Raw genomic sequence first — 17,968 nt, forward strand, 5'->3', positions numbered from 1 at the left:
CACAAAGCGAAAGTGCTTTCACCTTATTCATAATCAGACCCGTACCAGCCGGAATTAACCTTCCTACTATAATTTTCTTTTAACCCACTCAAAGGATCACTCTTTCCGCAAAAATGCTGCTTCCGTAAGTACTTTTGTTGTTTCTTGGAAAGAGGCAGCAGAAATAAAGGAATTAGTTTCAAGGCTTGCTCTAGTAATTCCCTGCAGAATAGGAGATAATGAGCAGGTCGTTTTCCAGAGTTATTCATAGCATCATTTTCCCTAATCAATTTCCAGCCTGTCGATATTTTCTCCAATTAAGTACATAGTATCACCAGGATCGGTAATTTCTACTTTTTGTAGCATTTGCTTTAAGATCACTTCTAATGCTTGTTATCTTGCGCACACCTTGCAATCTATAAACTTGCTGTATTTCAGAAATCATATAGTGTGCTAACGCTTCTAACCCAAGCACACGTAGAATATCATGAAGATCAGATCGCCATCCATCAATAAATCACCTTTACGCACAAAATCACCTTCATTAACTATTACATGCTTACTTCTTGATACTAAATACTCAACTGGAGAAGCTTGCTTATCTACAGGTTTAATTACTATACTGCGTTTTCCTCTCACGGTCTTTTTCAGAGAACATTACATAGCCATCTATTTCACTAACGATAGCTGCTCTTTAGGACGACGTGCTTCAATAATTCTATAACCTTAGGCAAGCCACCAGTACTATCACGAGTTCTAACTGACTCTCTCGGCGTTCTTTTGCTAACATCACCTGCATGAACCTTTTGGCCATCCTTGTACATTAACGCACTGCACCAACTTGTCTAAAGTAACATGCTCTCCACACCCTTGAAAGTGTTATTACTTTTTCATTCTAATCCAAGCAGTGCAATACGGGACGTAAATTAGCTACACCAGAGTACATTTCCAATCTTTTACTACTCTATTGATATCCCTGTAGATTCATCCATCACTTCCAGTGATTGAATTCCATCTTTAAATCCTGGTAAGATATTGTACCACTCTTTTCCGTAATAATAGGTAGTGTTACGGATCCATTCCGCAACTTATCACCAATTTTTACAACTCACCCTCATTTACATAAAGTTTAGCACCATAAGGCACACTGTGCTTCAATTTTTTCACTACCAAGGCTATCAATAAAACGACCTTCACAGGAACGCTTATCACAATTTTATTCCGTTTTTATCTATAATTCTATTACTTGTTTAATTTTATTCTAGCTTAATAGAAGCATAATATTTGAGGATTCAACACACCTCTAGTCATTACCCCACCTATATGGAAAGTACGCATCGTTACTGAGTACCTGGCTCTCCAACAGATTGAGCGCGATAACACCAACTGCTTCCCTATTGAAACATTTTACCCAGTTGCAACTGTCCTCTTCCATAACACAAACGAACCCACACCAGGACTTATTTCACAAGTTAAAGGCGATCTAATTTTTATAACATCAAGACCTGCAATGTTGATTTGCTTTACTTTACCTTCATCATTAGTTCCCCTGCTTTTAATAATAACTCTTTGGTTTACTGGGTTATATATATCATTTGCAGCTGTTCTACCCAGTACAACACTCTTAGAGATGCCACTATAGTACTACCTTCAACTATAGCTCTTTACAATAAGGCCATTTTTCGTTTTACAGTCATGTTTTGTAACATGCAAATTTTGAGATACATCAACCAAGCGACGAGTTAAGTATCCAGAGTTTGCAGTTTTAAGTGCAGTATCAGCTAAACCTTTACGCGCACCGTGAGTAGAATTAAAGTCACAACTACATTTAATCCTTCGCGAAAATTAGAAATTATATGTTTCTATAATTTCACCAGGGTTGGTCATTAACCCTCGCATTCCTGCTAACTGCTTCATTCTGGGTAAGTAGAACCTCTTGCACCGGAGCTAACCTCATATATATTGAATTGTACTTACTATTTTCATTCATACAGAGATATCGCTTTTAACATATCATTTCGCTATATATGTGCACTTAGCCCACTCATCTATAACTTTATTATACCTCTCACTTTTAGTGATTAGTCCGTCTTGATACTGTGCCAGAAAATTTCTTAATTTCACCCTTGTATAATCAACGTGTGTAGCTTTAGTTTCAGGTATGACCTATCGCAACGACTAAAAGAAGTACCAGAAAATGTAGCCTACTCAAAGCCAAGTGTCATCAATTTATCGAAATACACTGTAGCACTTTGACCGCAGCTACGATATACTAAATCAACAATACTAGTTATTTCCTTAACTGTTATCCCTGATTATTAAATCGCAGCTTAGATTCTCATGTTTAGGAAAAATCTGCCATAATATTTAAACGTCCAGGCGTTGTACAAATAGTTTATACTGAATGTTTCCATCTCCTATTGATGTGTTCCATTTGTACTTTATATTGAGAATGAATCTGCAGATACCTTGTTTAAGGATGCTCAACTTCACAAAGCACAAAAGTGGTTAAATCATCCTTCTTAAGTTGCCTGTAAAGTTAGGTATTATATACCAAGCACTATATCTTTACAGGAACTATATCGGTCTTCATTAGAAGGACTTAAAACGTTATTAATTGACATCATCAACACTCTAGCTTCAGTTGAGCTTCCAATGAAATTGGCACATGTTACTGCCATTTGATCACCATCAAAGTCAGCGTTAAATGCTGTACAAACACAGTGGATGAAGCTGTATGCTTTACCTTCATAAGGACTGGCTCAAAAGCCTGAATACCAAGCCTATGTTAGCGTAGCGCTCTATTTAGCAAAACAGGATGCTTTTTATTACTTCTTCAAGCATATCCCAAACTTCTGGCTTTTCTGCTCTTATTAACTTACTAGCAAATTTAATAGTTGGAGCCATTCCATCTATTTTAAGCCTTGAGTAAACAAATGCTTGAATAGCTCAAGAGCCATTCTTTTCGGTAATCCACACTGATTTAGTTTCAACGTTGGACCAACAACTATTACAGAACGTCCAGAAAATCTACCCTTTTTCCTAAAAGATTCTGACGGAATCGACCTTGCTTTCCTTTCAGCATCTCGCTAATAGACTTTTTATATCCCAGTTAGCGCCAGTCTTTATTTCCAGAGCATTACGACGACTATTATCAAAAAGAGAATCAACTGCCTCTTGTAACATTCTTTTCTCATTACGATCATAATCTCAGGAGGATTTAAACTTAACAATTTCTCAATCATTATTTCGATTAATAATAGTTCTATAATGATGATTTTAAATCAGAAACTGCAGGTCGACCACTTTCAAGCGCTACCAAGGACGCAAGTCAGGTGGTAAAATAGGTATAGCTGTAAGTATCTCCACTCAGGTCTGTTTCCAGACTTGATAAAATTTTTCAACATACGTAATCTCTTTATAATTTTCTTTCTTCTCATTTCAGAATCAACAGACTCTAACTCCTGTCTTAAATTCTTTCCTAATTTCATGTAAATCAAGGCGTATTAGCAATTCTCTTATAGCTTCAACACCTTGCATAGCTATAAGCTATCGACCCCATAGCTATCTTTAGCCTTCATTTATAAGCTTTCTCCTAATAATTCACCTTTTCAAAAGAGGAAACAAGCGGATCTATTACAACATAATTATCACTATACAAAATACTTTCGATATCTCTAAGAGACATATCTAATAATGCTCCAATTCTGAAGGAAGTGACTTCCAAAACCATATCTGAGCAACAGGAGATGCAAGCTCTATTGACCCATTCTTTCTCTTCTTACTTAGAAGATGTAACTTTCTACTCCACATTTTTCGCATACGGCCCCTATGTCTTCTTTTTTTGTACTTTCCACATAAACATTCATCCTCATTGACAGGACCAAAAATTTTAGGACAAAATAATCCACCTTTCTCAACTTTGATGTACGGTAGTTTGCGTTGAAAACATCTGTTTATCTCTCCATAGACATACGTTTAATACTTTCAGGGCTGCCAATGGAAATGCTAACCTCATTAAAGATTGCGCGATGTTGTATGAGATATATCTTCAATTACTATGTCATTTTGCTTCAAATCCACATTAAAACACAAGGAACGCAACTCTTTTATCATGACATTAAAGGATTCAGGAATTCCACATTCAAAGTTTACTGTCACCTTTTATTACCGATTCATAAATCTTAACCCTGCCCTTAATATCATCAGACTTCACAGTTAACATTTCCTGCAAAGTGTAAGCAGCACCATAGGCTTGCAATGCCCAACATTCCATTTCACCAAAACGCTGACCACCCAAATGAGACTTTCCTCCAAGAGGTTGTGAGTAACTAAGCTATAAGGTCCTACTGAACGCGCATGAATTTTACCATCTACTAAGTGATGCAACTTACGCATGTACATGTAACCACTGTAACTTTGCGATCAAACTTCTCACCCGAGCAACCATCATATAATACAACTTGCCCAGAGTTATCCAATCCAGCAAGTTCAAATAGCTTTACTATTTGTTCATCTTTTGGACCTTCAAATACAGGTGCAGTAACAGGAATGCCATCACGCACACTTATACGCAAATTCAATGAGGTGATTATCATTACTATCGCGAATGTTATTACAACATAGATAAATTACTGCCACAACTATAAACCTCATCAGGAAGTGACGTAAACTACTGTGTGCATCTTTACAGAGTTGAAATAATTCTCTACTAATGTAGTCAATTCATTATTTAATTCATCCTTATTAGGCGTATCTAAAATAGAAGCCGTTATTTCATCATCATTAATATCCTCAAATTTTTATTATCAAGATATAATGCTGCAATTTTTCAAATCATCATCACTGAGATATCTAATTGCCTCACAAAAAAGCACGTTTGATTTATTGATCTCATCAAGAATATTGCCTACTTTTTCTCCTAATTTTTTACAAGCCCAACCTACCATGCGTTTCCAATATTGACCTACATTCATTCGCGAAGGAACGCCAAGAGGGTTAAGTAATATCAATAGGAGTACCATCTTCTAAATAAGGCATATCTTCTACTGGAACAACTCGAGAAATCACACCTTTTTTCCATGTCTACCAGCCATTTTATCCCCTGGCTGCAAACTATGTTTTACAGCAATAAAAACTTTTACTGACATCGACACACCTTGAGGCAGATCATAGCCTTCATGCAATTTCTACTTTTCGCTTAAAGTTTGCTATCGCATGTGATACTTTTTCATCAAAACTTTTTTTAAGCTCTCAACTTGCTTAGAAATAGATTGGTTTTTCAATCCTATATCCCACCATCCTCACGTTCAATAAAAATTAATACTTTCTCGATCTTGAGAGCCAGAAATTAATAAGAATTTTTTCTTAATTCATCATAGAAATATTGATTAATAACATTGATTATATGGTCTCGTTCTTTCTCAAAGTCGTTTGCCTCCTTTTGTTTAATAAGAAACGCCCTTTCGTTTTTCTTCTTCCCCTCTGCGTGTAAAGACCTGCACATCATCACTATCCCTTCAATATCTGGAGATGTATATAAAGAGGAATCCACACAATCAAATGACTTTTCACCCAAAAATGTCATTAACAATTTTGTCTCAGGAGGCAATGAAAGGGAATGCTTAGGTGTACTTTCCCCACCAAAATATAACCTGGACCAACTCTTGTACCAACCTTTACTATACCACTATCATCCAAGTGATAAGATTTTCTTCATAACACCGGGTATGGCACGAGTTATTTTTTCCGACCCTAAAGGAGTGTCATGTACAACACATTCAAATTCTTCTATTGAATAGAAAGTAAATAGATCTTTTTTAACAACTTCACTAGAAATAATGATTGAGTCTTCAAAAATTATAACCTTGCCAAGACATAAAGCGACTAGCAAGTTTTGGCCAAGTGCCAATTCACGTTATTAATAGCAGGACCATCAGCTATCACATCACCTTCCTTAACACAATCACCTACCCATGCACCAGTGGTTTCTGGTTAATACAAGTATTATGGTTAGAACGCTGAAATTTTCTTAGATGATAATATCTACATCCAAGTAGTTAATTCCTCCTTTGTCAAAAGCACGTAAACTATAGAGTTCTATCTGAGCTGTCAACTATGCCACCACGTTTTGCTAAAACTACAGCACCAGAGCCAGAAGCTACGAAAGATTCCATGCCAGTAGCAACCAAAGGAGCAGTAGGCTTCAATAAAGGTACAGCTTGTACGCTGCATATTTGAAACCCATTAACCCTCTATTAGCATCATTTTCTAAAAATGGAATTAAGAAGCAGCAACCGATATTACCTGCTTAGGAGATAAATCAATGTAACTTACTTTGATTACTATTTACCATTACAAAGGTACCAGCATACCTACAGTATAACATATCATCAACAAAGCAGTGTTCTCATCAAGCTTTGCGCTGGTATCGGCTATATAATATAAACCTTCATCTATAGCAGACAGATACTCAATTTGATCAGTAACAACCTTATTAACTACTTTCCTATAGGACTTTCAATGAACCCATATTTATTAATACGAGCGTATATATGCTAAGCTATTAATTAAGCCTATATTCTGCCCCTCAGGAGTTTCAATAGGGCAAATTCTTCCGTAATGAGTTGGATGAACATCACGCACTTCAAATCCCGCCTCTCTCTTGTAAACCACAGGACCTAACGCTGACAACCTTCTTTTATGTGTTATTTCAGATAATGGATTAGTCTGATCCATAATTGAGATATTGGAAGAGTTGAAAAATCTCTTAAGACATTGGTTAACACTTTTGGATTTATAAAATCAGATGGAGAGACTTTATCTCAACTAGAACGTAGACATAGAATCAACTACTGCCCGTCCCAATTTTAATAATCCAGTTCTAAATTGATTTTCTATAAACTCTCCCAACTGAACGGACTCTTCTATTTGCTAAATGATCAATATCATCTACAGATCCTTGACCATCACGTAACAATACTATTTTCTTATAATTTCAATAATGTCTTCATGTGTTAAAGTAGTTAAATTTTCCTCATAATTAACCCAAGGCCAAGAGTAAGTTTTAATCTACCAATGTTAGACAAATCATAATATTCCGAACTGAAGAAAAGATTACGAAAAAAAACTCCTCTACTATCTTTAAAACAGGAACTTCCCAGGACGCAAAACCTTATATATTTCATATAGAGCGTTCTCATACGACATGTTTTCATCTAAGAAAAGTTGTGTTTAATATGTAAGGTCCAACAGAAACTTATCTCTGTTCAACACTGATATTTTATCTATAGATAATAATTCAAGCTTTTTTATATCCTCTAATTTTATAGATTCACCAGCAGATAAGACTTTTGTAGAACTAGCACTATCTATTAACTCTTCTGCAAGAAATAAACCACATATAGAATCATAAGGAATCGATACTCTTTCAATCCGTTATCATATATTTTTAGCTAATTTTGAAGTACTACGAACATTGGCTTTAAGTAACACATTGCCTTCAACATTCTTTAAATCAAAAGGAAGCCTCACTCCCTTGAATTTATCAGGGGAAAAAGGTACTCTCCAGCACTTTTATGTTTTATATACTCTATTTTTTCATAAAATTTATTAAGTATGTCATTATTTGATAAGCCCAAAGCCTTTAATAAAACTGATATTGGCAACTTTCTCTTTCTATCAATACGAACTACAAATGATCTTTAACATCAAACTCATATCAAACCAAGAACCTCTATAAGGAATAACTCTAGCAGAATAGATCAATTTGCCAGATTGTAAGTTTTCCCATATCACTATCAAAAAACACTCCAGGATCTATGCATTTGTGAAACGATAACTTTCTCTACGCCATTGATGATGAAAGTACCTTTATCAGTCATCATAGGCAGTTCACAAAAGCGAACCTCCTGCTCTTCAGCAGATTTTATAACAGTTGCAAGCTTTCGAATGATCCATCATCTTCTTTAATCTCTTGATATTTTCAAGAGAACACCATCCTGCATAATAACAAGACGTCTAGAAGCAATAACCTGAGCAGAAAAGTTTATACCAGTTTTATACATTCGATTCACTATACTTAAGATCATCTACCCTACAATTCAAAATTCGATAGTAGCCCTATGCAAAGGATCAGATATTGGAAAAATTGTATGAAAGATAGCTTCAAGTCTTTCATTACTCTCATTATTAGGAGTAAGGAATTATATGACCCCTTTTGGACTTAACCCAATCCAACAAAGAATCTTTTAAATCAATCGACCTGTGAATAAGAAAACTCTAGGAACAAAAGCACTAGCAAAGCACACATATAAGAAGATTCAACCCATTAAAATACCTTCACTAATTAAAAGAGCTATATCAACATAAATTAAATACTAACATTTATTCAAGCTCAACTTTAGTTGCTCCTGCTTCAATAAGTTTTTGCTTTATTTTTTCTGCTTCGTCTTTAGAAACATTAGCAGTCAATCTTTGGGTAAAGACTCAACTAATTCTTTCGCTTCTTTAAATTCAATTGTAGAATTAACTTCTCTAATAGCTTTAATCACTCCTATTTTTTTGCTTGCATCCATCTCTTGATTACAACTTATATTCAGCTTTTCTTGAGCAACAGGAGCATTAGCATTATCACTAATAGGCACCCCAGCACCACAGCTCCACCAAGAAAGAACCACTAGGCAACCCTATTTCTTCTAGAAACTTTTACACGTTCAGAAGCTTCTAATAGATTTAAAGATAATATTTTATCAACCAAATCACTTGTTACATTATTCATACTGACCCCTTATTTAACAACAAATTTATTTTTTAGAACTATAGTAATCCAAAACTCTCATAAGCCTCATAGAAGCTGAATTAATAGACAATGCTAACCGAGCAGGAATATCATAAGATATTAAACGCATAATTTTAACACGCAATTCATCCAGCGAGGGAACGCTTAGCCAATTTGTTAACCTCTTCCACTGTTAACTTCAATTCATATTGAGCCGCACAAATCACAGACATTTTCTTTGTTAGCATTAATAAAATCAACTATTAACTTGCAGCTTCTACTATAGCACTAGACTATATAATAGCAACAGAACCAGAAAATTTACCTGATAAATAAGAAAATTTACCAGTCCTTCCAAAGCCAAGCAAGCTAGAGTATTTTTAACTACTAACATCCCCCCATTACAGATTTTAGACTTATTCCTACGAATTAATGAATTGCTAACATTCATAGACTGAAAATTTACCAATATTAAGAAATCATTATTTACAAACACATTCATTTGTTTTGTATAAATTCATCCTTATCTTTACGCTTCACAATTTCGCTCCCTTAAATATATCTTCTACTTTGTTTTTTATGAGCTTTACCCATAGTTGAATTTAAAAAAACGCTTTTAAAGTAAACTCCTTTCACAGAAGTAGGTTTATTGTCTCTAATTACTTTAAGAAAGGCTTTTAAATTTTCCAGCCCAAATCATCCATATCAAATTTAATACTTCCTAATTTACCATGAATAACCCCCTTTTTATCCGTCCCTGAATTTTATTTGACCCAGACTTAATGGTTTTAGTAGCTTCCGCAATGTTAGAAGTCACATACCAACTTTAGGGTTAGGCATCAGCCCTTTAGCACCCAATACTTTTGCAATAGGAGGATTTTTGCCATGAAATCAGAGTAGTGATGCACCAATCAACATTCAACTTTTCTACCTTTTTTTATCTCTTCAATTAAATCTTCTCCTCCTGTAATATCAGCACCAGCTTTTCAGCTTCTAATAAATGTTATCTTGAGCCAAAAACAGCTACTTTAATATTCTTCCCGATACCTTTAGGCAAAACTACTGTACCACGCACCTGCTCTTCAGATTTACGTGAATCTACACCTAATTGACTGCGATATCAACTGATTCATTAAATTTTGCTGAAGCAGACTCAACAACCTTCTCCAAACTGCTTAGAATATCATATATGTACTCATTTACCTAACCTTCCACAACTTCTATACCATAGATTTTGCAGTGCCTATAAACCATCTTCACTGTGAATCTCATTATCCACTTTCATATCAACCATTCTTACACTTTGCCACTTTAATGATAGCAGACATAGATAATTAGCCACTACTTCTTACCAGAATTACCAGACGCTTTACTTAATTTAGCTTCCTGCTTAAGCCAAATAAGCCACAGCGGACCGCTGACAGTAAATCATGCGAGCGATTCCTTATGGAACTTCTCACTGTTACTAAATCACCTACTTTATAACTAGTGTTAGCAGCGCGCTAGTAGCTTTATTAAACAGCTTCACAAAACTTTAGGAACAGGTATACCACGCGGGCCAAGTATGAAGCCAATTTTCGGTCCTGGAACTGCTTTCCAGCTCCATAAGCAAGTTAATCTTAGCAACTACATTACTCATAATTAATCCTCTATTTTCTCTACTGAGCCAAATCAAGCTCTATCTATGTTGGCTTACCTAAGTTGATACTTCAATATTAAATTTTTTCTCATCATTACCATATCTACCTTACCAGTAAAATTTTGAAAAAGACCATCATTAATTTTTACTTTTCACTTTCTCATACCATAACTCAACTTTTTCGTTTCTTGAGCATGTAAAGCGCATACACATTGCGCGAATCTCATCCTCAATCACCTTTGGCACATTACCATTTTTCAAAAATCCATAAACCTTAAGAGATTTTGGTATATTTTAATAAAATTTAACTACCTCATCGCATAAATTCATGTATAAAAAGACATAACCAGGAAAGGACTTCCTTCGTTTAGCATTTTTTTTAGATTTTAATCCATCTCACTTAATTCTTCACAAGGAATAAAAACCCTATTAAAACTAATATTAATATTCAATCTCATAGAATTTTCTAATTATATATTGGCGCACTTTTCTCTTCATAATTAGAGGCAACTCTTAAATGTACCCTTATATCTATTAATTCCTTCCGTTTTAAATTACCTCATCATCTGAAATCATCTCAAAATGACCAGACTCATCACCACAAAACCCAGTCATTTGATTCAAAATATTTTTGCTTTCCTCACACAGATGCAACATATATATACTTCACATAACTCTTTTATATCAGATTTACATCACATACGTCTGATAAGCCTAAACACCTCCTTAAAGTAAACAGTATTGGTTGCCAACTCGCATATATCCTCCTCATACCCGTAATCGACTTTCTGATCTACCATTTATACTTATATTCCATAAATACTTCCAATAAAGTCTTAATTACGTAAAGAGAATAAAAATCTACGAAGCAAAGAAATCGAAAAGCATAATATACAGTTATTACAATAAACAAAGATGACAATACCTGCTGTTTTTTTATCCAAGCAATTCTCCTTATTTCTTGCTTTATATCGCAAAAAAAAAACATACAGGTTTTTAACATTTCTACCATACTATTAATGCAGGAGCGATAGGAATTGAACCTACAACCTCTGGTTTTGGAGACCAGCGCTCTCCCAATTGAGCTACACTCCTATAATTCAAAGTTTACTCTAAAATTTCCGAAACAACGCCAGAACCAACAGTTCTACCACCTTCTCTTATCGCAAAACGTAATCCTTTATCCATTGCTATTGGTACTTGCAACTCCACTTCTATACTTACATTGTCCCCTGCATTACCATCTCCTTTCCATCTAGCAATTTATGCTCCAGTTACATCCGTTGTCCTTAAATAAAACTGTGGCTGATAATTTCCAAAAAATGGTGTATGCCTTCCTCCTTCTTCTTTTCTTCAATATATACACCTCCGCATTAAATTTCTTATGCGGGGTTATTGTCCCTGGTTTACCAATACTTGCCCTCTCTCCACTTCTTCTCTCTTTGTTCCTCTAGTAGTATTTCCTACATTGAGTCTGCACTTCCCTTATCTAGCAACTTCTTAAACATCTCACACCAGTACATATCGTCTTTTGCGTCGCTTTCAGACCTATTATCTCTATCTCATCCCCTGTCTTTATCTCCCCCTTCTCTATTCTTCCTGTTACTACCGTCCCTCGGCCCGATATTGAAAATACATCTTCTATTGGCAACAAAAAAACCGGCAAATCTATAGGCCTTGGCGGTACTGCCACATACTCATCTAACTTCTCCATCAATTTATCTATTGATTTCTTTCCATACTCACTACTATCATCCTCGAATGCTTTTAACGCAGACCCAACTATCATAGGCCACTTCATCACCTGGAAATCCATACTTACTCAGCAACTCTCTCACTTCCATCTCTACCAAATCTATCATATCAGCATCAGCAACATCGCTTATTTATATATACCACGATATATCAACACCCACCTGTTTTGCCAGCAATATATGCTCTCTCGTTTGTGGCTCGGCCCATCAACCCCTGACACTACCAATATCGCTGCATCCATCTGTGCTGCACCTACTATCATATTCTTTACATAATCAGCATGTCCAGGGCAATCAACGTGTTGCATAGTGTCTCTTTTCTGTTTGATATTCAACATGCGCTGTTGCTATTGTTATCCCTCTCTTTCTTTCTTCTGGCGCTTTATCTATTGATCATATGCTACAAAATTACCATAATGCTTTGTTATCGCCGCTGTTTAACGTTGTCTTCCCATGATCCACATGTCCTATCGTTCCCACGTTTACATGCAGCTTTCCAAATGCTTCTACTATCGCTGTCATAATTACTAACCTTTAATTATACTTTAACTTTAACTCATCAACCACATATTGTGGCACTTGTTCATAACAAGAAAAATGCATACTATACTGAGCTCTTCCCTGAGATATAGAACCGCAAACATTATATAACCAAACATTTGCAGAGGAACCGAAGCAGTAATTATTTTGCTATTATTACCTAAATCCAGCATATCAACAACACTGCCTCTTCTACTATTTATATCACCCATAACATCACCCATATATTCTTCAGGAGTAATGATTTCCACTTTCATTATAGGTTTCTAGCATTTTGGACCAGCTTTATTTGCCATTTCCTTAAAAGCACCTTTAGCAGCAAGTTCAAAGCCAAAGGACTAGAATCAACATCATGAAAAGCACCATCAAGAAGAGTAGCCTTAAAATCAATCAATGGAAGCCGGAAATTATACCACCTTCTTTTATCAACTCTAAGCCATTTTGCACTCCAGGTATATACTCTTTGGAATAGCACCGCCTACAATTTTACTTTCAAACTGAAAGCCAAAACCAGGCTCAAGAGGTTCGAATTTTATTTTAACTTTAGCAAACTGACCAGCACCACCTGATTGTTTTTTATGAGTGTAATCCATTTCAACAGATTTAGTGATAGTTTCACGATATGCAACTTGAGGTGCACCCAACGTTAGCTTCAACATTAAAACTCGCGCTTCATTCTATCAATAATAATCTCAAGATGCAGCTCACCCATACCTTTCAATATAGTCTGCCCACTCTCTGCATTTACTGACATCCTTAAAGAAGGATCTTCTGCAACCAATCTATTCAAAGCAAACACCTAATTTTTCCTGATCTGAGGTGGTTTTCGGTTCTATAGCAATTTCAATAACAGGATCAGGAAATTCCATACGCTCTAATAGTATAGGAAAATCAGATGAACATAAAGTATCACCAGTAATTGTTTTCTTTAATCCAACTAAGGCAACTATATCCACCAACTTTAGCTTCGTTTATATCTTCTCTGTTATTTGCATGCATAAGCAACATTTACCAATTCCTTCAGTCTCATTCTTTCCAGCATTTAACACAGCAGATTTAGATTTTAACTTACCGGAATAAATACGAATAAACGTCAAGCTACCTACAAATTTATCCGTCATCACTTTAACGCAAGAGCAACGAATTTCTCTTTTTCTGAAGGTTTGATCTCAATTTTCTTTTCTGAATCTTTAGGATCAGTTCCAATAATTACATCAACATCAATAGGAGAGGGTAAAAAATCAACCCACACCATCTAAAAGTGATTGCACGCCTTTGTTTTTAAAAGATGACCCACATAATACAGGGACAAATTTTCCTTTAATGGTCCCGCTTCTCACACACTTTTTCAACAAATCAATTGGCAGATCGTTAGATTCAAAGTAAGTATTTATCGCCTCATCATCCATTTCAGCTGCAGTATCTAATAAAAGATTTCGATACTCTTTGAGCCTTATCAAGCAAATCAGAAGGAATATCTTCATAAGAAATTTAGCGCCTAATGTTTCTTCTTGCCATATAATAGCTTTCATAGAAATAAGATCGATTATGCCTTTAAAATCTTTCTCACTTCCTATTGGCAAACTGATAACTAAAGGTGATGCGCCAAGCTTCGTTTTTATCATATCGATACATCGATAAAAATTTGCCCCTATTCTATCCATTTTATTAACAAAGCAGATACGAGGAACGGTCTATTTATCAGCTTGACGCCAAACCGTTTCAGACTGAGGCTCAACTCCAGCACAACTCCATCAATACAGCAACTGCACCATCCAAAACCCTCAAAGATCTCTCAACCCTCAATAGTGAAATCAACATGACCAGGAGTATCTATTATTAATCCTATGATCATTCCAAAAACATGTTGTTGCAGCAGAGGTTAATTGTAATGCCACGCTCCTTCTCTTGCTCCATCCAATCCATAGAAGCCGCACCATCGTGCACTTCACCAATCCTATTTTGTTTACCAGTATAAAAAAATACGCTCTGTTGTGTGGTCTTGCCAGCATCTATATGAGCCATTATTCCTATATTTCTATACCTAGATTTAAAACTTCCATACCACAATCAATCAGCTAATATTAAAAACGAAGATGAGAAAATGCCTTATTAGCTTCAGCCATTTTATACTTTTCTTCACACATCTTAATGCACCACCACATTTATTATAAGCATCTATATTTCAGACTGCAAACAATAAACAGTAGTTCTACCACTCTTTTTGCGAGCAGCAGTTGCTCTAGCAATCCACCTTAATGCCAAAGAAATTGCTCTATCTTGACGAATTTCAACAGGGACTGATAAGTTGCACCACCAATACGCCGAGAGCGTACTTCTATAGAAGGGGTAACATTTTCTACTGCTGTTTCAAAAATTGATAAGGCATCTTTACCTATTTCTTTTCAGCTAAGGACAAAGCACTATAAGCAATCTTTTCTGCAATAGACTTTTTACCACATTTCATAATTATATTAATAAAACGCATAAGCAAGACACTACCATAACGAGAGTCAGGGCTTGTTCTTTTTTTTGCTTTATTACGACGTGCCATAAATTTTAACCAGATTTCTTTACACCATATTTCGAACGGGCTTTCTTTCGATTTTGCACACCCGTAGATCAAGAGCACCTCTTATTATGTGATAACGTACACCCGGCAAATCCTTAACTCGCCCACCACGTATTAAAACAACGGAATGCTCTTGTAAATTATGACCTTCGCCAGGTATATAAGCCGTCACTTCACCGTATCCACTAATCTTTACTCTAGCTACCTTACGTAGTGCTGAGTTAGGCTTTCTAGGAGTTGTAGTATATACCTTAGTGCAAACACCCCTTCTTTGAGGATTGCATTTTCCCAAAGCTGGCACCTTCTTCTTGCGAGTTAACCCTGATCTACCCTTACATATTAATTGATTTATCGTAGGCATATACTGTAAATTTAAACTCTGAAAATAACTAAGTCTTAGTTATAAAATAATAAACCTCAATAGTCAATATAAAAATAAACATTACTACTCTAATAATCTCAGCCCAATTGCTTTGAAAGCTACTGATAATTATATGCTAAAGCGCATATTGGTTTAATATTAAGAAATTATCACTTGCTGTGGTCGAATTAATATAGATATGGAACAAGTATATACTGTGATGGCTATCAAAGAATATGCAGAAAATATCCTTATAATAGAGCCAAGAGTTTCTAACATTAATGCAAAAATACTAACCGAATTACCAGTAAAGCCAGATGATTTTACAATCCTACTCTTGACACTTAGATTTAATGCAGCTACCCTAAGTTCAAAATTCTATACTCAATTTTGCTGTTCTTGCATACAAGGAACACGTTTTTAGAATAATGAAAACAATCAGCGCTTAATTAAGAAGGGTCAAAGCTACTATCATCACATAGAATTGAATCACCACATTTGGATTGTGAAATCATCAGCAGTACGTACTTGGAGTAGAAAGATCATTCACAATCATGAATCACACCAATCAGGTACCAAGAAACAAAGAGCTTCTATTCTGGAAATTAACAAAAAAAAGAGCAGAAAGATATCCAATATCGCAAATAATAGGTAATCGTGAATTCTGGGAGTAAAAATTTTATAGTTAACCAACATGTTCTAGATCCAAGACCAGATAGTGAGACAGTAATTTCAACAGTGTTAAAATATTACCAAAATAAGAAGCAAAAAATAAAAATTGCAGATTTTGGCACAGGCACAGGCTGTTTGTGATCTCCATACTTAGTGAGTATGAATATGCTATTGGAGTTGGTTTTGAAAAAAGCCTGGAAGCATACAAAATTACCTACCAGAACACAAAGAAACATAATCTTCTCAACAGAGCTAAAATATTTCCAAATTCGTGGACAGAATGTAGAGATTTATTGATCTTATAATAAGCAATCCTCCATATATTAAAAGAAGTAAGTTAAAAAATCTGCAAGCTGAAGTGCAAAAAGAGCCAAGAATTGCTCTTGATGGTGGTATCGATGGATTGAGCTGTTACCTGAGTATTTTTCCAATATTGAAAAAGTGCCTTAAAAAAGATGGGTTTGCGATACTGGAAATAGGCGAAGATCAGAGCAATATTGACAAATAATACCCTTATATGGACTGGCTTTTCAGGAATACGTATACGACTTGGCTGGAATGAAAAGATGCATTGTTGTAAAGCAAGATAAAGAACATGACTAGTAGAACGCTAGCTTTCTAAGAACTGTTCATAATCTCAAGAAAGGCTAAAGTAAGAAATAGAGTGTATAAATTAGGATATATGAGGAGTGTATACCCAAGTGACATAAGTCGAGAGAAGTTTGAGATTATTCACCAGATCTGGAGTCTTGTGGAAAAAAACAAAACCAAGAAAACTTGATTTGTATGAATATATTTTGCGGAGTGTTGTACGCCCTAAAAAGTGGTTATCAGTGGAGGATGCTACCAAAAGAGTTTCCCAAAACGGCGCAATTGTTATGATTATTTCAAAAATGGAGTGAAAAAGTAAAAGGAAATAAAAAAAAGTATTTTGGAGTGCATGTTAAAAAAATAGTTAGTGTGGTCCGACAAAACAATGTTTGGAAAGAAAAAATCAGCTTTTGCATAATTGACACTCAGAGTTGTAAAGAACGCAGACACTGATGAAGAAAAGGCTATGACGCTGGTAAAAAAATCTCAGGAATAAAACGCCATATCGCACGAGATATAGATGTTTGCTATTATTCTTAAGCTTGGGAGTGTTAATAGCATTTTACTTTTTTAGTATGTAGAGATTTTCTAGGAATTATTCTATTGAATTCTATGATATTATTTTCTGTAGCATTGTTATACATACCATAGAGTGAACTGACGAAATTTGTAAAGGAGTTTTATGGCTTAGCTACATGGTACTACACTCAAGTAAATTTTCATCAATGACGCAATTTGCTATGTCTATATCTCACATAGCTTACAACTTGCTTTACTCCTTTTACTTTTCTTGCAATTGCTATTACAGCTTTTAATTCCGCCTTATTTTGAGCTATACCCATCAAAATAAACGACTCTATCAACTGTATTAACGCTATAATTAATTGATTTAATATTTCTTTTTCCCAGAAGCCTCGTGCTTATCTCTGCTGTTATCATACCATCTACAGTAACATCTAGCATAGAAGTCATTTTAATTGGTTTGTGACTCTTATTTCATTTATCACTTCTTTAATCTCTTTTTGCTGCCAAGCTATTTCTCTGCTGTGAGTTGCTTTTCATGATTATCAACATTTCCAAT

At 35.2% G+C, this 17,968-nt stretch overlaps 1 protein-coding gene, 1 non-coding gene and 2 pseudogenes across 2 annotated transcripts; all 4 read right to left on the reverse strand.

The window, feature by feature from the left end:
• Positions 1–11,419: 11,419 nt before the first annotated feature.
• Positions 11,420–11,492, reverse strand: Trnaw-cca. The gene has a single exon. It is a non-coding gene; the product is annotated as a tRNA-Trp (tRNA).
• Positions 11,493–11,504: 12 nt separating this feature from the next.
• Positions 11,505–12,707, reverse strand: LOC122514407 (annotated as a pseudogene).
• LOC122514409 lies at positions 12,686–14,761 on the reverse strand (annotated as a pseudogene).
• Positions 14,762–15,167: 406 nt separating this feature from the next.
• Positions 15,168–15,624, reverse strand: LOC122514408 (30S ribosomal protein S12-like). Its single transcript, XM_043631201.1, is given in 2 exon segments — positions 15,168–15,312; positions 15,315–15,624. Coding segments are annotated over 2 exon segments (372 nt in total). The 3' UTR covers positions 15,168–15,250.
• Positions 15,625–17,968: the final 2,344 nt, after the last annotated feature.

Source organism: Polistes fuscatus, unplaced genomic scaffold, assembly GCF_010416935.1.
Source record: "Polistes fuscatus isolate 324 unplaced genomic scaffold, CU_Pfus_HIC Scaffold149, whole genome shotgun sequence".
NCBI lineage: Eukaryota > Metazoa > Arthropoda > Insecta > Hymenoptera > Vespidae > Polistes > Polistes fuscatus.